Source organism: Lygodium microphyllum, chromosome 19, assembly GCF_053477565.2.
Source record: "Lygodium microphyllum isolate KBCC chromosome 19, Lygodium_microphyllum_v1.1.10, whole genome shotgun sequence".
In the NCBI taxonomy this organism is placed as follows: Eukaryota; Viridiplantae; Streptophyta; class Polypodiopsida; order Schizaeales; family Lygodiaceae; genus Lygodium; species Lygodium microphyllum.
In genome coordinates this window covers 73,367,328-73,391,838 of record NC_141153.1, presented here as the reverse complement: position 1 = coordinate 73,391,838, position 24,511 = coordinate 73,367,328, and the positions used below count along the sequence as shown (strand labels likewise).

General features: G+C 38.3%; 1 protein-coding gene across 3 annotated transcripts; it reads left to right on the top strand.

Annotated features, from left to right (window-relative positions):
• The first annotated feature begins 13,497 nt into the window (after nucleotides 1-13,497).
• Nucleotides 13,498-23,218, top strand: LOC148020032 (peptidyl-prolyl cis-trans isomerase A1-like). 3 transcript variants are annotated; one of them, XM_087700301.1, is made up of 6 exons: nucleotides 13,498-13,659; nucleotides 17,959-18,045; nucleotides 18,313-18,553; nucleotides 19,456-19,570; nucleotides 19,728-19,805; nucleotides 22,605-23,218. In XM_087700301.1, exons 3-6 carry the CDS (start codon nucleotides 18,344-18,346, stop codon nucleotides 22,730-22,732), a joined length of 531 nt encoding a protein of 176 aa, XP_087556427.1. In that variant the 5' UTR covers nucleotides 13,498-13,659; nucleotides 17,959-18,045; nucleotides 18,313-18,343; the 3' UTR covers nucleotides 22,733-23,218. The 3 variants fall into 3 exon arrangements, with proteins under 3 accessions (XP_087556427.1, XP_087556428.1, XP_087556426.1); XM_087700302.1 differs by lacking the exons at nucleotides 17,959-18,045; nucleotides 22,605-23,218 and adding an exon at nucleotides 21,476-22,592; XM_087700300.1 differs by lacking the exon at nucleotides 17,959-18,045 and having other exon boundaries at nucleotides 13,499-13,659; nucleotides 22,605-23,187.
• The last annotated feature ends 1,293 nt before the right edge of the window (nucleotides 23,219-24,511 follow it).

Sequence of the window (24,511 nt, the reverse complement as noted above, 5' to 3'; positions counted from 1 at the left end):
CAATAGGGAGCTAGTAGTCATTGTGACTTTAGCTATTGTGGATATACTTAGAGCATAGTTTTTAGGAGATTGTGGTGGTGACAAGAGCCTTCATAATACCCTTGTGCTCTTAATAGTTTTTTTCGAATCCAACATGATGTGATGTGTGGTTTGTGATGAGGCTACTGGTATGATTGCCTTTGTTCACATTTCTATGGTGCACATTGTGGAGTAGTGTGGAAGGAGGCTTTGGGTTTCCACTATCTTTGGGATGGAAGACCGGCAAGGGGCCTCTTATGGGATTGGTCCATGGGAAATAGTAATTATTCGTGGGTCTATCAACTATAAGTGAATGTGTTTGTCAATATAAGTGACATTACACTTAGCTAGAATTTCAAGGTATCCCCCAAATTTTTTTAAGTACTCCTTCATTGTTCAAGAGAACATAAAATAGGAGTTGGATGCTCTCAATCTCGATGGTGACCGTCAATTTACAATGGCCCAACAAGGAATAAGGCCATCCTCCATAGGGGGTTCAACTTTGCCTCTAACTTTGCCTCTGTGGGTTGCAATTATGGCTACCCTAGATTATGCTAATAGTTAGCAGTAAGTAAGGGTGTTGTAGTCAAATTCTTCATTGATAAAAGCATCTACCAGCATTGACCTAGCAATAGTGAGGCAAAACACAAATGTAAATAGCTAGGATCATAGTCTCATCATCTAGTTCTACGTCACTAATGGTAACAACTCTAATAGTGATGATTTCCTAATGAAGTTTGGAGGGTGGTAGTGTAGGGTTTTGATAATATTGCTCTTTTGGTAGAACCTTTCTTCTACAGGCAGTAAGAGGTTGTCCAATTTTACCATGGGAGGGTCATGCGAGGAATTTATGGGTGGGTACTACTTCTTAATCTTGGTACCTTTGAAGTGGCTAATGGGTTGGCCATCTAAGGTCTCCAACTCCACATTCCCTATCCTGCAAAGTACATGGACATGAAGAGGTTTGAGGCCTTAGAGCAAAATGGGGGGATGCTAGCAATATAATCATCCAAGGCTTCCAAGACAATCAATTAACATTCCAATAGTTAGTATATTGGTATTAAGTTTCCCTACATGGCATGAGTTGGGAGTTAATTCTTAGAATGTATTCATAATAGGATACAAAAGGTAGGACATGCTATCCCACAATGCTTTTAAAGACCTAGCCAGCAAGACTCAACTTGTCCATGCCATATGGTTTGGTGATCTAGAAAGTGATTAGCCAATGCAATTTCTATTTATTAATATTAAAAATATTACTAATTAAAATTAAGTAATATTAACAATAGTGTTCAATATTTATATTAATAGTAACCAACACTAGTTAATATACTACTTAACATTATTACTCATAATATTTAAAATATTAAAATTAATATTAGATAATAATAATTAATATTAATATTAATAAGTGTTTCTAATTCATAATAATATTAATATTATTACAAATAAAAGTAAAGCTATTACTAAATACTATATTAATTAATAATATTAAAATGATTTCCAATAATTTATTAATTAATATTAATATTATTCATAATTATTGATTAATTTTACTACTATTAATTAATACTAAAAACTAATTAATTCATACTAGTTAACTAATTAAATAATAATCTATTAGTTTTGATACATACTAATTAATAACTAAATAAAATTCTTAGTAGTAATAACAAACTTTAAAATAACAAAATATATAGTAAATAATATTAATAATAGTTATAATAATTAATTTCATTACTATTAATTAATTAAAAGAGTATATGTTAATATAGTTAGTGATAAACAAAAAAAACAAAAGGCAAAAAAAAAAGAGAAAAAGTATATGTTAATTGAGAGAGTAATTGAGAGAGAGAGAGAGAGAGAGAGAGAGAGAGAGAGAGAGAGAGAGAGAGAGAGAGAGAGAGAGAGTAATTGCCTCTGGGTCGTTGCCATGATTGGTGTAACCTTTTTAGTGGATTAGTACGGGGATTTCCCACACGTTGGCCTAGGGCCCTCGTGTCTCTTGTAATCATGTAATCATGTACTCTTGTACCTTTTTTCCGTAATTAATGCAATTGCCTTTTACGAAAGAGAGAGAGAGAGAGAGAGAGAGAGAGAGAGAGAGAGAGAGAGAGAGAGAGAGAGAGAGAGAGAGAGAGAGAGAGAGAGAGAGAGAGATGATTGGGGGAGGTCCCTACAAGGGGGCACTGCCATTAGTCACACACACAGAGTAACGATTGGGGGAGGTCAAAATTTTTTGACCCATAGAAGGGGGCACTGTTATTAGTCACACACACACACACACACACTCTCTCTCTCTCAAGTATTTAATATTAATTAATAGTAATACTATTTATAATTAGTAATTAATTTTACTACTATTAATTAATACTATTCTAAAAATATTAATAAGTAATACTCATTAATTTATATTAATATTAATATTATTATTATTATTATTAGTAATTGATATTCATATGACTCTCTCTCTCTCTCTCTCTCTCTCTCTCTCTCTCTCATTCCAATAAGTTAACGATTGGTTTGATTTAGTTATAACTATGTAATTCTAATCAATTTGTTTTAATTGATTAGTTCTAACTATGTACTATTGATTAAAACTATAATTAAACAATGAAAGAAATGAGAGGGAGAGAGACTGTGTGTGATATAGTGAGAGTGAGAGAGATTATGTGACTTAGTTTTTTTTAAATGGGAAGGTGTTACTCGCATCCCCTTTTTCAATGAAAAATAATTCCACATGTCCCCTCAAAGAGATGAAGGATGGGACTGTGAGAGTGCACAATGGATGAGAAACACGAACACACAAAGAAGCAAAGAGAGAGAAAGAGATGAAATAGAGGATGAAGGAAGAATACTACACTGACTGAAGAAGAATGTTGATACAATGATGATGGATTGATCGATCCCTACATGCAACCCAAAGCATTAATAGTGAGGGGACCGCTAACTTGAATTCCAAATTCTCCTCTTGAACATAGTGATATTGAACCTTGATGTCCTTCGTGTGGGCATAAAACATAAGGTTCTTTTCTAGAGCTAGAGCACTTTGGTTGTCCATATGTAGCTCCATAGGTCCAAGCTGAGGAAAACCAATCTCTACCAATATGCGGTGAAGTCAAATTGCTTCCATAACTATAAAACATAAGGCACGATACTCTGCCTTTGTAGAAGAAAGGGCCATAGTAAGCTGCTTCTTGCTGCTCGATGAGATAACTCCCGATCCAAGGGAGAAGGCATAACATATAGTGGACTGTCATGAATCCAAATCACGTGCCTAGCTAGAATCACTCCAACTAGGGAGAGTAACCCCCTCTTCATACATGATCATGCAGGATCGAGTCCCCTATAAATAATGAAGAATGTGCAAGGTCGCTCTCCAATGCTGCTGAGTGGGAGTCTTCATGAAAGATGACAACAATGCCACAACAAAAGAAATATCCCACCAAGTGTGAACAAGCCAGATGAGGGAGCAAACAAGACACCCATAATAGGTGGCATATGTAAGGGAAGCTTCAATTGCCAAAAGCTTCCATGGACTATAGGTCCATGGCGCAAGAAATAGGTCAACAAACGACATACCAAAATTCGAGAGAAGCCCGAAAATGTACCTGTGTTGAAAAATAAAAATACCCAGTGTCATCTGATAGATCTTTTATCCAAGGAAGAAGTGGAGGATCTCAAGATCCATCATGTCAAACTCCTGTTGCAAAATCTCCCAAGTACGATAAACCTCTTGAGTAGAGCTCCCTGCAATAATAAGATCATCTACATACAAGATGAGAAAAACATGTCACCCTCAACCTTGAAGTATAGGTTGGGATCATGAGCTAATCGATGGAAGGCACTCTATATAAAGAAGCAATCAATCCTCTCATTCCAAGCACAAGGAGCTTGCTTTGGGCTATAGAGGGCCTTCTACAATCTATAGACACGGTCCTCCTTCCCCTGCATAAGAAAATCTGGAGGTTGAGAAATATAAATCTCCTCCTCAAGGACACCATTCAAGAAGGTAGACTTTACATCCATCTAATAAACAAGCCAACGATGGTGGGCTGTAAGAGCTAAAATAAGCTAAATAGTAGACATCTGAGCTGTAGCCACAAAAGTTTCAAAATAGTCCAAACTTTCCCTCTAATCAAAACCCTTAACAACAAGCCTAGATTTGTGCTTGTCCAAGGAGCCTTGTGCAAGATACTTGGTCTTACTACAGACCCACTTCACATCTATCACCTTTCCCTTCATGGGGGGACACAAACCGATTTCCTAGTCTAATTCTTCTTGATAGAATCAAGCTTCTCTTGCATGGCCTAATGCCAAATATAATATGCAAGAGCCTCCTCAATGGTAGTAGGCTCAGTGGGGTAGAATCTGTGGCATAAAAGCATAGTTCACACAAAGTGAACTATTCTATTGGGGTTGTAAGCGAGCTAATCTATGTGGACCTAGAGGAGAAGCAGGAATGTGAGAAACACCTGAACCCTGCATGAGTAGTCATCGGTATCAATGAGGGACCCAAATAGACTCATCCTGTTATGAGGGAGAGTGAATAGTCTCCAGTACCTATAGTGCACATGTGTAGGATAGGGATTTCCCCTTACTAGGGTAGGGACTCCCCCTTTCCAAAGGGAAGGTAAATCCTCCTCATCGGAAGAAGGATTCCCCTTTGATGGTTGATCAACCTTAGAAGACTTTAGAGGGGAGGCTAAAGGGGTGGAAGTATGCAACGAAGAAGTAGTCGCACTCATCAAAGGTGGCAGGAAAGCCAAGGTAGAGGGTGGAGAATGAGAAGGGGGAGGAGCCAAATATGAGGAAGGGGTGCAAAGACGCAACCTAGAAGGAAGGAGAAGCCTCATTGAAGATCACATCCCTGCTCACCTCAAGCTTCTGTGTCATTGAGTCATAGAGTCGATAGCCTTGCGTGGTAGTGCTGTAGCCCACGAAGATAAGCTTCCTAAACTTCAAGTCAAGCTTCACCTTCCTCTTCTTCTCGTCCACATGGACAAATGCATCACATCAAAGATGTGAAAGTGAGCCATAGAGGGCTTTCAACCAAAGAAAGCCTTGTAGGGAGTCATGTCTTGTGACGTAGAAGTTGGAAAACAATTGCGGGTGTGAACCGTAATAGCCATCGCCTCATCCCAAAGGAAAACAGGAAGACCCTAATGCTCCACCATCTCTAGCATGGTCCGATTTACACACTGCACTACACCATTCTCCAAAGGTGTGTTTGAATGGGTATACTCCACCTGAATGCCATGATCCCTATAAAACTGAGAAAAGAGGTTAGAAATAAACACTCCACCATGATCTACTCGTACACCATGAACTTGTGAAGTAGTTTGTGTCTCCACAAATACCTTCCACTCATAGAAACGAGATTATGCTTCACTCTTGTACTCGAAAAAATAAGGCCACTATTGAAGTTGTCTATAATCAACATTAGATACTTGGCCTTCCTAAGGGAGGTCATGCCCATAGGGCCACAAAGATATGTGTGAACCAACTCAAGCGGGGTAGAAGCCCTCCTAGTGGGGCAACCTAAGGATGTGGCTGCCATATTAATCCTTAACATTCTCTAGTGTGTTTGTTATTTGTGTCACTATTAACATTTACAATAGTTCATAATAGCCTTTTCAAATAACACAAGGCAATACATGTGCATGGATTGTCACCTTGTGAAAGTGACAAGCATGGTCGATAGGGAGATTTTGTTAGCTATATCCTATACAAATAATATGCGGAGGATCATTTTTTCGTATGCTTGGATTGCTTTTATGGGCTAAATGAAGCAATGGAATAAACATGCTTGAGACCTTAATCTAGAATGTATACAAGTTGGTACAAAAGGGGGTTATCCATACCTTGTATCCAGACCTTGTCTACAAAGCAAGAATTTCGGGGGTAGGCTAACCATGCATCTATATTTGACAAGTTAACTAAGGATGCGAAGGCATGGGTGCAAGCACATAGAAAGCCAACACCCATTCCTACATGGTACAAGGCACCATTGATCACTCTTGCCCACAGCATATGGAAGGTAGTTCTTCAAGTTTATTTTATGATTCATTTAACCATGATGCCTTTTTTCTCAATGCAATAATGTTGTTATAAATTACATTTGTAGGTAGCATGCAACATGGTAGGGCTTTTTGGAGCTCATTTTTGTAAACATACACAAAAGAAGGGGCCACCATATTAGATTGCAATGTGGGGTGTGGTGACGAGCCTACATCAATAGCATTGGATTCTCAAAGTCAACTCACATGCTTGTATCACTTTGCCACTGAGGGAAGATTTTTAAGAGCAACGATAACATGTTTATGTAAAGTCGTGTAATCTTTAATTGTAATGTAGCTCTCTTTTTGTGATACCAATACATGTGTGCTTACCTTTCTAACTGCTCGTATACAACTTCCCCCCACAACTTGGAAGCTAATTATGTTCAATGTGAATGGGGTACTTATACATAGGTGACCAAAGCAAAAGGGATCATTACTAGTGAAGTCCTTAGAAGTGGGCAAATATTGGGTGATTTTGCAGCTAGGTGTCGCTAAGTTTTTGAAGGAAATATCTACCTTGTTTCACATTGCCACGTGGAGCCCAATAAATGAGGAAAACTTGAGTGAACTACTCCAATTGGTTAGAAGTGATTGTGTAAAGCAGACAAACATTTGTATTTCAATATGGACAAGGCAGGTGCAAAACAACTTCCACAACTACTTCTTCCAAAAGGAGTCACATGAAGCCCCCTTTTTTTGAAATATTTTGATGATATTGATTAGCCACACTTCAATCCAACAATAACACTTTTTATGGATGAAAGATGTGGCTGCTTTTGTGCAGTAGTTTTTGGCAAAGAATCAGACTTCCTTGCCAGGCCCAACACAAGGGTAGGTCTTGACTAAGCTAGCATGCTTTCATGGGGGAGTCTAGGAGTTTATTAGGGATCACCCATTCCACCCCCTCCAACAATGGATATCAATTGATATTTGATGTGCACAATGAATATTTACATTTGTTTTGCGCATAGTGGTTCACCATCTTGCAAATGTAGTTTGGTACATTATTTGATTGTTGAAAGTTTCTAATGTTGAATTATGTAGTATTAGAAGGAATAGTTGGAACATGTAATGAGGCAATACATGGCTACACTTTACAAAGATTATTTAGCAATTACAAGGGCTATTGTAAACATAATCAAATGAGGATGTGAAAAAACAAGAGAAAGAGGGAGAGGAATGTGCAACTGAACCAATTTCTATATGTGGTTTCGTTCATGTGTGCATAATTGCAGTACTAATACATTAGGATGTGTATTATCAATAAGCTTATCACTAAGAATAGATAATATACTTGTTGCTTGTTAACATCAAAGTGGTATGTAAACCACATAGATTACACTATGAATGTTGCAATTTAATCAAAGTATCCTTTTGACAATAGCATGAAGAACAAAGTGAGACAAAAAATACATGCTATGTAGTTATGAACCATCATTTGCACTAGGAGAATACATTGGAAATGTGTGGCAAGATAAGTATTGTTGAGATAAGGTTACAACTTTCACAATAAGGTACAAATTACATAGTGAAGAGGTGATCCTGGTACAAATAAAGCATGTGCAAAGAACGGGGGGGGGGGAATGTGAATGTCTACATGCATGTGAACGTATATGTGTGTAATTGATCAAGTAACAATGTGATAATATTGTTGTCGTAATGTTGACTATTTAAACTATTTGAAAATAAGAGATATTGCACCTTTTGTAGTAAGTTCATGCAATAATGCAAAATTTGTTGGTGTATCAAATTATTTGATTGTTGAAAGTGGCAGTGCCAAATGGTATAGTCTTGGAGGGATTAATTGAATAATGCAATATAAAGCTACATTTATAATATTTGTTACTAAATCTAGGCACATGAGTAGCAATCTTACGCACAAGTTGATCTCTATACTTTGTGAATTGTTAATTGATGAGAGATGCAAATGTAGGAAAATATCATGTCAAAGATATTGATTTTACTTGGCTCCACTCATTAGTACTCTACAACAATTATGGAAATAAATAAAGGTGTTTAATTTATCCAATCCTTTAGATGCATAAAGCTTCAATGTTTATGGTATTGCATCATGGACTATTCATGACTTTTACAGCTATGGTTTTGCTTTAGGTAAGATATTGAGGCGATTATATAAATATGAGAATATTGACTAGTCAATTTCAGGAACACGCTATGTTCCATGCATAGATTTATCAAATAAGGGTTATAAAGCATGTCCATCTCATGGCGATTGGTTGTGCTCAAGGTATAACAAAAGCTTGGGTAAAAATATATATTATTGATATCAATGATCATTACCTATTAGACATATATTACCTCTCATTAATTTCAGAAGAAAAGCTTATGAGTGAGGAAGAAGATGAAGATTACAAAAAAGGAAGAGGAAAAATATCCATGACACCATGTATTTCAATATGGTATAGCTTGCAATATTAGAAATATCTAGCACATTGATTTGAAGGATAGAGAGGCAACAAGAGCAAACATCATGTATCACAAGCCAAAACTAACGTCTTACACACACACACACACACTCTCTCTCTCTCTCTCCCCCCCTATTGAAGATGACACTTCTTTGTAGCTAAATACAATATTTATTTATATCATACTATGCTCACTAATTGTTATAGGTGGCTTATGTCAAAAGAGATTATGTCTCATGATATACCTCCAAAGAAGTTGGAGTGATAGAGCTTTTTTGCATGATGGAAAATGGATTTTTACTATCATTTTTTGACATACAAATGCAATAGCTTATTCAATTTGTGGAAAAGATAGAGCTCACTAGAGTTGTCTACACACGATGATGGATATCCTAGATAGAAAGATTCATGCAAGTTCTGAAGGGATGCATGCTTCAAAGAGCAAGGTTTGAAGGATCTATGACAAAGGGATGGATGTCTCGTGAGTGCTTGCACTATCTTGTAAAGCACGTGCAATGTGTGGATGATAAGGCTCCTTGTGCTTCAAAGTCAAATGTAGACACCAAATAATCATTAGAGATATTACATGGTAAGGGATACCCGCAAAAGCTCAACATAGGCGAGCATGATAGTTTAAGCTCTTTTATAATCTACAAGACAGGATGCATGCAAAAACGGGTTGAGAAGCATGTTAGAGAATGACAACAAAGTTTAAGAAGAGAATGGAAGAAAAGACAAGAAGCTTCAACAATGTAATTAGAATGGATAAGAGAGGGAGTTAAAAAGGCACAACTAGACGCCCAAGAAGTTAGAAGTGAGGAGTTTGAGCTCACTATTGGGTGTGACAAAGAGATAACTTATAATTAGTACTCTTGTATTTTAGATTTTATGTTATTTGTAAAGAATTTTGCATTGATATTTCTAAATTTTCAATATTAGTTTCGAATATACAACCACATGTGGACCTATGGATAACATCATCTTTGAATGAAAGGGATTGATGATCTTTGCATTACTCAATATATGTTTAGTGTTGTATCATTTATCATTTTAACAACTCTCTTGTTTAAGCACTTGTGACACAATTCTAGTCAATATATGCAATAGATAAAAAATGAAGTTAGAAGGGACAAGCACATGCCTAAGAAACTAAACATGAGGACTTTTGAGCTTGATGTTGGGTGTGATGAAGAGATAAATTATAATTAACACTCTTGTATATTAACTTCCATGTCATGTGTATAGACTCTTGTGTTGACATTTATAATTCTTCAACATTAGATTCGAATATTCAACAACTTAGAGCTTAATTACCTACATGCATGCATAAGTTGTTTCATACTCTATTTTCTTAATTTGTCTACTCTAGTAATGTTGATATGGTTTTACTTGTAAAGGCAATTTGTACCTAGTCAAGAAAATAATTGGCCAGTACATACGCATCAAGAGTTATGGAAATATTTTTGAAAATAGATGTGTATGAATATTCAATGACATCACCAAAAGCTATGAAGTGGACAAAGCAAGCCCTCATTGGTTCTTATAGACTTGTTGTAATAGAGTTATTCTCGGTCTATTTAAATTCAATGGGAGAGGGTTTTATTTTGCCTTGGTTAGTACTCAACAAGAGAGGGATTGGATTTTGGTTTTAATAGTGGGGTCTCGAGGAAACTTTGTTTACACTTTGCCTTGGTCCCCTCATTTCAACTTGGATGACTCTTTGCAGCGTGAATGCCTAGTGTAGTCACACACCCTGGGCTACCTACCTGGCTCAATGAGGAGATTCAAATACTCTTGAAAACCCTTGGCAAAGTCTTATACATTCTAGGATCTCTAAATGGTCTCATTAGAGTAGAGAAGAAAGCTTGTATTCTTTGGGATAAGAGGAAGGAAATTCCTAATTATATTGAGGTCTTTGATCCTGAAGGCATTGAGATGTGCACTAAGGTTAAATTCATTCCTTTTTTGGTGCATGTTATGTTTGTCACATTAGATTGGGCATTATTGTCATGCTTGCAAGCAAAAACAAGGAAAGAAGGAAGACTTGCCCAAAGAAGTTGAGAAGAATGATAGAGTAGATTGGACTTTCATAATGTACTATCAAGTGGTACAAAGAAGATTGCTTTGGCATGGATCATGAATTATCCCCACATCCCCCTAGCTACATGGAGAAGGAGATTGGTTAAAGTTTGGAAAGCGACTCCAAGAAGTCACTTAACCTTTTGTTATGGAAAGTGATTGCAAGGAAACTCCCTACAAAGAACCTTGTGGAAAGATAAGGACACTCAACCTATAAATGGAAGCATCCTCTGTCATTTGTATCATTGAGTTTGAGAAGAGAACAAGTTCTATTCCTTCTGGTCCTCCTTCCTCATCCCAAACCCTCTTTGTCTTGGAGTAAGTCCCTTTGATTGTTTTAAATTTGATCCTTCTGAACTCTTTGTCTATTCTTTATGCCTAACTTCAAGCTACACCTAGAGGGACTCTTAAACACTTACTTTTTCATAGCTTTCCGCCTTTTTTCTATAGCCCATATTATCACACTCAAACATCTTAGGTTTCTATATTTTGAATTCTTTTATTAGACTTTGTTGTAAGCTGCTTTGTTCACTTATTTCTCCTTTTGAATATCATGATCATCATCACATTCTCCCTTAATGATTATGGCACCACTTAAATAGTGATCTATGAGATTGACTCATTCAATATCGGGATTGCTTGGCTTAATGATTGCTCATGTTGATGACCTCTTTTATAGTCTATTCATGCTTACATCTTAAGTAGTGCACCTTCTTATCATCAACAATCTAGTTATCTTTCTCTTTACCATCTCCTCATAATTTAAATTCTTCGTACCGTTTTTTTAATGGTATCAAAACCTTTCCAAAGGAGAGTCCATTATTGGCACTAGAGAAGTTGCTAACATAAAGTAAAGGGTTTCCAAGCAGAAGGACAAGAGGCTACTTGAGACCACAAACTGGCATAAGGCCTTTAATATTGATGTAAAACCTTCACCTACTTGTCTAGTAGCTCTTGCATTTTCATCCTCCTACATGGCATCTATGTGTGTGTAACATGAGTGAGTAATTTACATACCAAGTAGAGGGCAATTGGAAAATCTAATTATAATCCTCACACCATTTCATTTCTTATGTCACACCTTAGACTCCTTGCAAAACTAACATTTGCTCTCAATGAAAGGTAAATATCTAATATGTCACATTGCTTGACTAAATATCTCTAGTTGAAAGGTGACTATTTAATATGTCATGTTGCTTACCTTTCATAAAGAACAAACTAACACGAAAGGCAAATATCTAATATGTCACGTTGCTTGACTATGTATCTCCATTTGAATGTCACTATCTCTAATCTAGAGATAGAAACTATGTCACACTACTCGACTATGTATATCCATTTGAATGTGCTTGTCCCTAATCTAGAGACAAAAACTATGTACTACAAGTAAGATAATGCCTTAGTTTCTTAAAATTTGATGACTACATTGGTCTCAAGGCATCAATTGCAAGCTACTTCTGTATCATATAGCTAACAACACATGGAAATTAACCTTCTAAAGGTTGAACAAGGTTTCTTTATAATTAATGAAGACAAATATCATGGAGAAGGTAGAGCCCATTAAATTTTGGCAAGTCAATCAAATGTTTTTCATATTGGCACCCCTACTTCCCTATGGACATAGTTCATAAAATGTTTAGGACATGTAAATTGTGATGTACCTTGTTGACATTAAAGGTTTTCCACATGTGGTATAATTTTTATTTTTGGATAGACCCGTCAATAATGATTGGATGTAAGTTTGGTTTGAGGGATTTAACAAAGGGAATTGTGTAGACATCGACACATATACAAACATCACACCCACACATAACACAAAATATTCAAATTTGGCTAGTCATCCACATGTCCCATGTGTTGATAGTGGTGTCAAAAAGATTGTTGCATACACAGAAGACTCCACTCTAAGTGGATGCACATCTTGGGTATACTTTGTAAACAAGTGTACTCCATGCTAGTGCTCACAAAAAACCAAGATTTAAAATAAAGAAAATTCCACAATTAATTCAAAAAAAGGGTTTGCAATAGAAAGTTCAAGACTTTACAATTTACGTAATTTTTTAGATATAAAACGATAAACACATGGGATTTGATTAAAATATACCTTAAACTTTGTTAATGAAAGGTTTTTGTATCTTGTATTTGCTAGAGAAAATATTTATCATGAACATTGCTTTACAAACCAACCAAGTGGGTCATACTCTTCAATTTACGAAAAATATTGGGTTTTCCTTCCAATGCATCAATTTTGAATTATTTGATTGGGTTTCATCCTAAAGGATGAAAAGGTTGATGAGATTGGTTGGTCTATTCAATGCTAGGCATGTGTGCTAAAAGTGGCACTTTTTGCCATTTATTGCATGGATTTGGCATGCAACCACTTTAGGCCATGCTGTCCTCCACTGTGCATTGTGGCTATGAATTCAAAACTAATTGCAAACCCAAAAGCCATGGGAACCTGTGAATTTGATATAATGAGGGGAGGATTCACAATTGTCCGCGAACAGTTTCGAAGTACATAAGCTAGTGCTAAGCTGTTTGAATGCAAGGGTATCCACGAAGTTGTCCACAAGAGTAAGAAAATGACCAGCATATCCATGCCACCCAAGCTTGAGTTCCAAACATTTTATTGACTCACAAGATTTAAACCCTTGCGCCGTGCGACACGTGGAAGCCCCATCCCATTGAGAGTGAGTCTAAAACCTGTAGTGGTGTCCGTCCGGCCTGTGTGAGAACAGAGGTCCCCTTTTTCAAAGAAAGCTCAAAGTGCGTCTGGAGTCTGGACTAGTGCGCACTGGTCCTAAGTACCGAACCGGTTGCAAATCCGGGCCTGGTGGGAACAGGACCTAAGCCCCCGAGAGCTGGTTTAAACGTCAGCTTCAGGAGACGTATCAAATACATAGTTTATTAGTCCTTTTCAGGATGAGTGACAGAACAGCGAAAAGAGCTTCATCCTTAGGAGTCTTTCGCATGCTGCAGAAAATGGCGATGGAGTCCAAGTGCAGAAGCTGTCTGGAATCACTACATTGATCGCTCTCTACCGGCACAGTACTGGAGGTGACGGCATTCTTCAGGTAAGCGACCCACATGCTTGAAAAACTCTTCAGATAAAATTACCATGACGCAAAAGTCATCTGCATTTTGGAATAGAATGGTTGCAGCAGTATATATCAAGGCCAGCTTCTTTGCATTTGCGGGTTCAGCCATTGCCAGGTTCCTTCTGTTCAGAACAAGGTGCAGCAGGCTGTCTTTGTTGCCCCTCATCTTGTTTCCCAACACACTGTGTAAGAGATTCATTTAGGCATCTATAGTAAGCTAGATTGGGGAATGTGCAACACTCCAAGACTGTATACTTTGCCCCTTGCATCCAGTCTTCACTGTTGCGGCGCATCCGCAGCTGGAAACATCCGCAAGACAGTTAAGATTCCCGGTCCCTATACTTTGTACCTTCCCTCCAGTCTTAACTAATACCTCACTTAAAAGCATTCACATTTGTCCCCATAACACGAACATCTGTGTTGTCAGCTGTAACACCATACTGGCCAAATCCTCGTACGTTTCCGCATACAAACACTGTTGATTCCAATGACACTAAGCAAGCCTGCATCGTTCAATTCTGTAATAAGCATCCATGATTAACGGCTGCAACAACTTGCCTTCTTGCAGTAAATATGCGTTCATATCACTGTGCACCTAAAGTCCATAGGCATAGCATGCATCTGTGACACCTGGTTAAACTTCATGGCTGGACTGTGTCAGCCCCTAGATGCAGCACAGAGTATCAGTGAGGGTGCCTTAATTGCAGGTGGGACTGCCAAAAACAACCACCTAGCCAAAATAGAGCCACCCAGCACTGCCGGCCCAGAAGGAACCTGTTTGCCCTGCAATGTGGCACATATGCTTGCCTGGATGTCAGTAAAATAGGCTGGCAGGACATAAGCAAGAGTAGACCTTCATCTAAAGTGTTTTGGAGAGAGAAACTGATGCAGTAAAATAGGCTGGCAGGACACAAGCAAGAGTAGACCTCCACCTAAAGTGTTTTGGAGAGAGAAACTGATAGACCAAGACTATGGTAGAGCTCTTAATGTCCTTGTCTGGATCAAACTGAGGCTTATAGATAGGAGATGACCATACAAGACACACATGCACTAAAAAATGTACAGTACCTATTTTTTAAGGCAAGTGATGCTAGAGAGGTCTTATTTTGATGGGTCTTTACCACTCCGTTTTTCCTTCAAGGAAGGAGGTAAATCCTTGGCATAGGATTGTGATTCGTGTTCAGGAGCAGCTAGGGAGGGTGGGATTGGGTTCAAGCCTTTAAGTGATTCCTTTCCACTCCATGTTTCCATTAATGAAGGAGGTGGCTCATTAACATAGGAGGGGAGTTTAAGCTTTTGAACAATTGAGAAGGGTGGTACAATGTGTTGGAGGGGGATGCCCACATGACTAGACCAAAGGATAGAGTGTGAATCACTTGTTGGTATGTGGGAAGTGCATAGTGCACGGGTGAAATTCCCGATGACAACAAAGCACCGGAGGCTAAGCGGCACTTCTCTTGGTAGCTAAGGATGACTTAAAGCCTAAATGTGAATCATACATAATATGTGCTAAAACTAGATATAGATACCTATGGTGGGTCTAAACGAAGTCTCTACATGTAATGTGATGAATCTAAATGTGAACTTAAAGTGGGAGGAAAGGGTGGTAATTGTGAGTGTGAAGCACCAAATTCATACTTGAATGAAGTAGAAGGTATAGAAGTGCCTTTTGGAGCACTTTTGTTCACAGAGTTTCCTTCATATTCATATTAGTACCAATTTGGATCTCCATGGTAACTTATGGATCTCCATGGTAACTTATCAACCGTTCTTGCGTAACAAAAGGAGTAGCATAAACAAGAGTAGGATTGATTATACCAGCTAGCCATTGGGCGCGTGTGAAGAAGACTTTGGACTTCTAATGTATCTTGAGTGGATTATGCTCCCTCAATTGAGAGGTGATCATGTCAAAGTACAGCAATGTAGAAGCAGATGCATGGGGGACTGATCGTGAATGTTGAACAAGGAGAGGAGAGAGAGAGAGAGTAAAACAGGTTGAGTGTGTATATGATCAGCCAAAGACCTTGCACTCTTGCACAAACACAAAATTGGGACCAATAGTAGGGTGCCTATAAATAGGTGAAAAAGGAGGAGAGAACAAAGCGATCGGGAAGTAAATTTGGTCCGGTTGATCAACAAATTAGGTTGAATCAGCCATGTTGTAGGCCAAATGCATCGTCCGATGGGGCAGATGCTATTTGCTACCTGAAATCTTGTTCACCTGCCTTGGGCCGTATAGAAACAAAAATAGAGAAATAAAAACGGAAAGAGAGCCTACTTGTGCTACTACGGTTGCCCAGAACTGCTTGTTTGTTGGTACCCACCCATGCTGCCTGCTTGGTCAACTAGCTTGCCTTGCCCTGTCTAGGAGGTGACCGAAGATGTGCTAGGGGTTTGCACAGAGAAAACAAAGAATGTAAACACATGGCTGAAACACAATAACTCACACAATAATGTAATAAATGCAAATCCTAATCGCAAAATGCAAAATCACAAACACAAACACAAACAGAGAACAAAGAGAACTTTGATGTGAATCAAACGAATGAGAGAATGTATGGAACGCTCAAGGGTAGAGCTATCCAATAGCTGATGGCTCTCATGGGAATGGGCTGAAGAAGGGGTTGATGTGTGTTGTCCATCGGAGATGGATCTCAAGTACGGTAAACACCAATTGCAGCAAAGGTTGATGAAGAAAAGTGCTGAAAACACAAAAGTGATCTATTGTAGATGCGAATGCAAATCAGGCTGATGCTGAAAATGTACGCTATTGCAAAGATATTGTTGACAGGCACGAGAGATTGTTATGACTACTTTCTGTTTTCAGGGTTTGGTATGATCAACATTGATGTTAGTGTCTATTTGAGGCACCTTGGTGGTGGCTTGCACACCCATTGCTTGGATATTCATGGTCCTATTTGATGGTCATTGTTACATGTACTATGATGAGTTATTATCATTATACATCTTAGTATATTGATCACCCATTCTCTTAAGAGAGGGTGTTAGTAGATTGCCCATCTCATGGGTGAGTTTGTGTATTTCTGTGGGCATTTCTCTATTTTGTGCTAGATAGGGTTGAGGTTGGCCACCTTGATTTCAAGCACTGGTTCCTCAGTTGCCCAATTGGTATTTGGCTACGCTATTTTTTGGCTGCCCAGTTGGTCTTCCACTTTGGTATTCTTGGTTGCCTATATATAGGCAAGCTCCCTCCACTTTTAGTCACTTCATTCACCACAATTGCTTCTTGGTGGAGAGAGGGAGATTATGCCCATTGCTGGTGACTCGGAGCTCAAGCTTTGTACTGTCTCATGCGTTAGTACATGGATTCCATTTCTTGAACATATTCTTCTTGTGTTCTTTTGTTCTTTGCGATTTTTCTCTTTCCTCTTTATGTTTATGCAGTCTATTAGAGCAGATCCTCATGCTTTCATTGCTATCCCTATTTTGAAAATTGCTCCTTAAAGTTTGGGTGTTTGTTTATGGGACAAGGAAGCTTTGGTGATTTTAGAGTTTTGGGGCTATTTTAGTGAGCTAATTGAAGTTTATTGAGAAACGCTCCTTTTCTTAGCTTAACAGTGACGACTTCTACTTGCCTCCTTTGACCCTCGAGCTGAAGGTCGTTTATATTGTGACTCTCAATCTTGAAGCTTGGAGGAAGTGAAGGAAAGCAACCAAAAGAACTCCTCGGGAGAAGACTAAACAAAACTACACAACTCAAGGGCAGACAAGATAGAGAATAAGAATAGTGCACTTGCTTTCAAATGACAAATGACATCCTGTTAGTTCAAACAACCATCATAAAAGCTAAGGTTTTACCCATTCACCACTCTGTTAATGATTGTTCACATAAACAAGACTTAGTCTTGAACATGGAAGTACAGAGATTGTGCTAAATCTTACAAAGCTTTATGAAGGTTCCCATTTATAATTCATGGCACGATTGGTATCAATACTCTTTGTTTGATCTATCTAGAAATAAGATGCTCCTCTGGATTGAAATGCCTATAACTGCTCTTTTTAATGCCTGATATGCTGCAAAGTCCTTCCTTCAGTAGTTTTGTTAGGGGTCCAAACATGTAAAAGTATCAATGTTTTTGTAAGCTTGCTGTAGTTCCTGGAAGGTTGAATCTCTTGAATAGTCTTGAGCACATCCCTTTGCTTGTACTGTTTTGACATTTCTCAGGGTCTGTAACCCAAAGAGTGCATTTTTGTCATAGAAAAAGTGGCCTTCTTTACATTATCAATGACTCATCTAGAGCGTTCCATATGTAGATGCCCTGCTTACGTTGGGATTCAGCTTGTGTCTTCAAGGAAGGCACCCAACTCTTGGACATGATCATAGGCTTTCTGGACTGGCAGGTCAGCTGAACACACAGAGTCGCTGTTCTAGGTGTTTCTTTTCTCACAGGAGCGTGCCTGCTGTGTTTATTTCTAACCAACAAGTTAACATTGTTCCCTTAATAGGAGTAAAAAGACAATAGGTGCATTCAAAACTTTCTTTACAGGAGTTCCAATTTTTCTTCGAGTGTTATTTTGCTCAACTTTCCCGAGCATGTCTTGTTGGGCTGTTTTGGTATAAAGGCGATTTTTGTTTTAAATCACTTGATTTTTGGTGTGATTTTGCAGTAGGTGAGCACTTCAGACATTCAAGCAACACATGGGCTGCACTTTAGGGAAGAAGGCAAATCCCAAATGCTTTCTAGATTTAGCAGTGGATGGAAAGGTTATTGGCCGATTGGTAATACAAGTACGAAGAGATGTTGTTCCAATCACAGCAGAAAATTTTTGTAGCCTGTGCAGCGGTGAATTTGGCAACTCATACAAAGGAACTTCCATCCATCGCGTTGTACCTGGATTTATTGCTCAGGTTAGCTTTCACTACTGCGTAATAGCTATATCTAGAGACACAATTTGGTCATGTCTACAGAAGTGCTGTATTGTTTGGTTGAGTATGCTTGCTTTAGGCATGCTAATTTCCAGTGAAGGGTAGTAATTTCTCCAGTTTTGAACTGAAAAACTAAGAAGTTAACCAGAATGTGAAAGGGTAGCACTATCAAGAAACTATAGAAGAAAGGAAATGTGAGAGTTAAAGATCATATTTCAATACTGTGCCCAATAGAAATATTCCAGTTTGCATCAAGGACAAAATGAAATTTACCTCAAGAAGTATTCTAGTTGTGTGCATTACAGCTTCAAATCCATTTCACTCAGTGATGAGTCTGATGTGTATATCTCATGAAGGGCTATGTTGGCAGTAGGCCAGACACTGCCATGCAGTAAAGAGACAAGAACACTGCCTTTATACTTGTACTGTGGATAAGTCATCATGGACTTCGTTAATTATATTTGACTTCTGTAATTTTACTCATTTTAGTAAGCCTGGCCAATCAAGTAGCTGCTCTTCGCATCACATTTTTCGGTCTGGGGCAACAAAAGAGGGGCATGATTTTATGGAAGTCAAGATCAAATCTTTGTTTTTGCACTGTTTGTAGTGAAGTCTGATTCAACCTTACTGGATGTGTTAAACAAGACAAACATGCATAGTCACGTGTTCATGATGTCGATTGCCTGAAAGTGAATGTGATTTTTGACCATCTTATGAGCATGGAATGCTGTAAGTGTTGTGTGTTTGAGAAAATCCAGTTTAAAGGTGTACTGCATGCATTGAAGCCAATTAAGTCCCTCTGCCTGTCATGCAAAGTTGCACTTGGGCTGTCCTCCTCCAAGTTGTTTGGCTTGTCAGCTAATTTGTTGAAACTTCCAATGCAGGGAGGCGAGTGTGGTAAGTCGATCTATGGGAAGAAGTTCGATGATGAGAACTTCAACCTTTTACACAAAGGAAAAGGGACCCTGTCAATGGCTAATAGTGGGCCGCACACAAATGGTATATGGTTTTAGACTTTTTTTCAAGTTTAGGTGCAGGTCACATGCTGAATAGGTTTGATGATGTAATGAAAAAGATCTATCTTTCTTGAAGCAGCCTAACCTTAGCTTTTTGCAAGTTAGCGATAACTTAGACTGTATTAACCTTTTGGCTGCAGGCACTCAGTTCTTCATTTCTCTAGGCAATTGCTCCCAGTTAGATGGCAAACATGTAGTATTTGGAAAAGTTATTGGAGGTGCTCTCTCTCTCTCTCTCTCACACACACACACACACAATGGGTAATTGTATAAATTATGAATATGTACAAGAGTCACATGACTACTAAGTGATAGACAAAGTGATTGTAGAGATGGTGGGATGCCAAGGAGCCAGATCATCCATGGTAAGAAGATCCACATACTTGATGGTGCTCAATTGTCATTGAAGGAGATCTCGCAAATGGTTGATACGGCTTTGTATGATAATAGAAAATGAAAGCATTTTAGATAGTCCAATCATGCCAGCATCCCCAAAATTGTAGCAAGATGTGGCTTTTGAAGATAGGGGCACTATGTAGACACCTAAGTCTACACCTTTGATCCTTCTTCTAAGTTCTATTATTCATGCTGTTCGCACTATGCGGTTTGAGTCAAATCTACTTCCATCTCCTGATCTTCTTGCAGAGACATTTGCTCCTAGACCACTTCCTTGGCACCTGCTACTTGTTTGTACCAGCAGACCATGTTAGATTCGGGGGGGTCTTCTAGTGAGATGGTCCTAGGCACTCTGCTAGGCCCGCACCTGCCACATTATTCACCATCTGTCTTTATGACAGATTATATAGTGCATTCTAAGCGAAAAGGTTTGTTGGAGGTTCTCAGGCATCCCAAATGCGCACTTGCCATGGAAAAAGGAGCTTGAAAGCATTGATAGGAATAGGACTTCAACGTTGGTGGATTGTTCGAGTCATAGGAAGGTTATTGGTACAAAGTGAATTTTTGGTACTAAGCTGAAAACTGATGGAAATACAAGGCATTCCCCATGGTACGAGGGTTTTGCCAAGAATATGGTATTGATTATGAGAACTTTGCTCCCACTGTGCACTTGATGTCTTTCCATCAATTACTTGCTTTGACTGCCCATCACAATTGGCTAATTTATCAGATGGATGTCAAGAGTGTCTCCCTAAATGGTTATCTGAATGAGGAAGTCTGGCCACCCAGATTTTTTCTCTGAACCATGAAGAGAAGGTTCTTTGCTTGTTGAAAGCACTTTATGAGCTGAAGTGAGCTCTACCTCCATTCTTCCTCTTTCGACCCAAATTGCTACATACGATCTACCTTAGAGGGGGTTCAGCTACATGCTTTTGTACACCAATGATCTGTCATTCATAGGCTCAAATACCTCTACTATTCACATATCAAAACAATGCTTAGATCCACTTTTGAGATGATTGATCTTGGATATAATTAAATCGATCCAAATTTCTATATACGATCTACTCCAGAGGGGGTTCAGCTACGTGCTTTTGTACACCAATGATCTGTCATTCACAGGCTAAAAACCTCTACTATTCACATATCAAAACAATGCTTAGATCCACTTTTGAAATGATTGATCTTGGATATAATTAAATCGATCCAAATTTCTATATACGATCTACTCCAGAGGGGGTTCAGCTACGTGCTTTTGTACACCAATGATCTGTCATTCACAGGCTAAAAACCTCTACTATTCACATATTAAAACAATGCTTAGATCCACTTTTGAAATGATTGATCTTGGATATAATTAAATCTAGGCATATATACTAGACATAGAACTTTGATTAGCAAGCTGAGAAAAACTTTACATCAATAAGATTTACTATATAGCTAAGTATGCCCATCCCAAATGTATTTCAGCTCCATCCCTTTCATTTCACAGGTGTATATGGGCCTCTACCCCTCAGGTTTACACTGAACTTGCATAGATCCATTCTGCCTTTTTTGTGAGTTATCAATTGAATTCTAAATATTTGGCTAGTTTGATTCTTAACTGATTTCTGAATTTGGCTACACAATACATTATTCTAAAAGGTTTTGAAGACGATCTTTTGCATTCTACATTTCATGGGAAATAGTACTAGACAATATAAACATCTTATACATTCAGTGGTCGATCTGTCACAATTTCCCTTGCCATGTATTTAAAGTATGGATGAGTGAGGTAAGTATTATCAACCAAAAGAGAGACCGAAATAGGAAATGAGCTTCATCCAATGGCATTGCACAATGTAAATCAAACCAAAGAGGAGCATGGCAATCAATAATCCTCCTGCATTTGAAAAAATAAAGGATCCGTTAATCAGGCTAGCTCTACTAGCTGATGGGCAAAGATCTAGAGTATCAAATGACTCAGCCTACTTTCGCAGTGCAAGCATGCAAGTAATATGGAGAATGAAGAGTCACTTTAAAAATCATAATAGAGAATGGGAATGCTCAATCCAAGGATATGGAATCAATAATTATGCTTCCCTAGAAGCTGCAACAAGCACATTCAGAAGCACATTACGTTTGTAGCTATTGCTCATACGCATTATGTGTATGTGTCTTTACATCGCGTGTGTACAAGTTGGCCTGTTGCACACGTATTCATGCAGGAAAAACTATAAATAATACTGGTTACAATAATATAAGTTTGTTGTTTCACGTTGGTGTGGTATTGGGTGAGATTATATCTAATGGAAAACTTGACACTCATTTTGTTGAAGCAAGGAATGAGCTGGTGTCTCCAAACAGCAGTGGTAATCATTTGACTGGTTTTTTATTGACGCATTATGTAACTAATACAGAGGTGCTTTTAGTGCATCAGTGGTAACCCACACTGCACCCATACGAGATAAATAACTGGTACAGTTGCCATTTTCTTGGTGTTGACTCCATTTCAAGGGATATGATAGTATGAAGAGTTTACGCTTGTGTTAATCCCCATTTTGAGACAGCATCACAGCAAACATGGGCTTTGTAAGTGGCAGTAGTATCCAATATCTTTTTTCGTTTTGTACTGTGTACAGGTAAGGAGTTTCTAGATGTCCTCAATGATTTGGGCACAAGTGAGGGGACGATGAAGAAGAAGGTAACCATAGCAGACTGCGGTGTTCTGTCAGACCCAAACAAAAGCTCCAACCAAATCTCTTCTTGAAGTGAGACAGACACTGAATAAAGAAACAGCAAAATCACATATCTTACTACTAGTAACTACTGAACGTTGCTCTGTGTAAATTGATATACCTTATATATTCTTTGAACATTTTCCCTGTACACAAAGTACTGTAAATTTGACTAAAAAATACTATTGATAGTTATAGTATGATTTTTACCCAGCATTTTGAAGAAAATTGTGCAGGATAATAGGGGAGACTGTGATGTCAAACTTGATTCAGCACTTTGTGCATATAGGACTGCATTTAGAGTTACCATAACAGCAACTCCATTCAAGTTAGTGGATGTGGATTAAAAGCTAAGTTCCAATGGATTTTGTGGTACCAAGCTCGAAGATAGCAACTGAAAACATTTGTCCATTGAAGATTCTTTGCTCAAAGCAATTAAATGAAGCTAGATGAGGACTATATCATGGCTTCCCATGCTTTAGCTATCCTTCAAGATACAAGGAAAGCTTGGGGATTTCAGTCTCCAATAGTGCACATCCATATCATTTGGTATTTTGCTAATCCTCAGAAGTGCGTGCAATGGAAGGACTTCCAATTCCATCTCAAGGCTTGATGCCTCGTTGCAGTTACACTTACCAGTAAGTGAGAGTCGGAGGGGAAGGCCCATACCTGTAAAATTTGGCCTTCTTCATAAGAGTAATTGTAGTCTAATTCTATATCTTTCGTATACTAATTAAACCTTATCATATTCTTGGAAGCTTTGGAGATACTCCTACTGCAATCAACTTTACAAGTTTGAATTGCACACGTGAACTACGCCAGGTCGAGCAAAAACCAACACAAATGTCGTATAAATTGCCATTTTCCCCATATCGCACTCGTGAAGACCTCAAATGACAATTTAGATTGTATTCCCAAGTCTAGAAGCAAGTTCTTTCTAGTAATGTGTTAAGCATCTCTAAGGGTCTTCTTTATTTGGTTTATGAGGTATGCTGATATATGTGCATTATTTAACAGCAGCGAGTTGTTTTTTGCATGCTTCCTAGAATATGGAAGGCAAGGTTAATGATGAGCCTTTAGGCTTGGGAGTTTCCTTGTGGCTTTGGTTCACCTATAGAATGGGCATGATGTCAATCACTGCATCTACGCCCTTTTGTAAAATCGATGCATTTCAAGCCATCTACAAGACTTTTAAATGCTAGGCACATTTGCTACTAGGCTTGGCAAAGGCTTCTCTTATCCACAGTACTCTCCCAAATTAGCAATGTATATATTGCTCTTTAGAGATTGGTAGGGTAACCATGGTTGCTTCTTATGTAAGCTAGGGTCTCCATATTTCAATCCAATAAGGGATTCTCATCTTATCGCTCAATGTGGGTAACTTTAAGAGCCATACAAGGTCATCTTTGTAGCACATTGATGTAGTTTTCTTTTGTAGAATATGCAAGAGTTAGCTCCAAGTTTCCATATCCACCATGGGATTGAAGAGAGTTTTTAGTTTGTCCTCTTTTTGTAATGCTTGTTACAAACATGAATATATTAGTTTCCTTAGAGCTTGTATAAATCGTGACTACTATCATTAAGTATGTCTCCCTTTTGGTAGGGAGACTAGGGTGTCAAGGTTAACAAATGGATATGATCATAGCACACTTTTGCACCTTACAAAAGTTAGATGTGGGGATAACTTCATTTTATGGCTAATGAATGTGGAGTAGTAAGAAGGAGAGGTTATATAGACAAAAGGGTCATGTTAATAGAGAGAACTTATGCGACAGCCATAATTGAAGCTTTCATTAAGGGTACTAGAGATG

Coding starts and splice junctions, on each gene's coding strand:
- LOC148020032 (XM_087700301.1), top strand. CDS start 18,344: ATGGGCTGCACTTTAGGGAAGAAGGCAAATCCCAAATGCTTTCTAGAT. Junction 18,554..19,455: donor TACCTGGATTTATTGCTCAG/GTTAGCTTTCAC, acceptor CTTCCAATGCAG/GGAGGCGAGTGTGGTAAGTC. Junction 19,571..19,727: donor TAGTGGGCCGCACACAAATG/GTATATGGTTTT, acceptor TTTTGGCTGCAG/GCACTCAGTTCTTCATTTCT.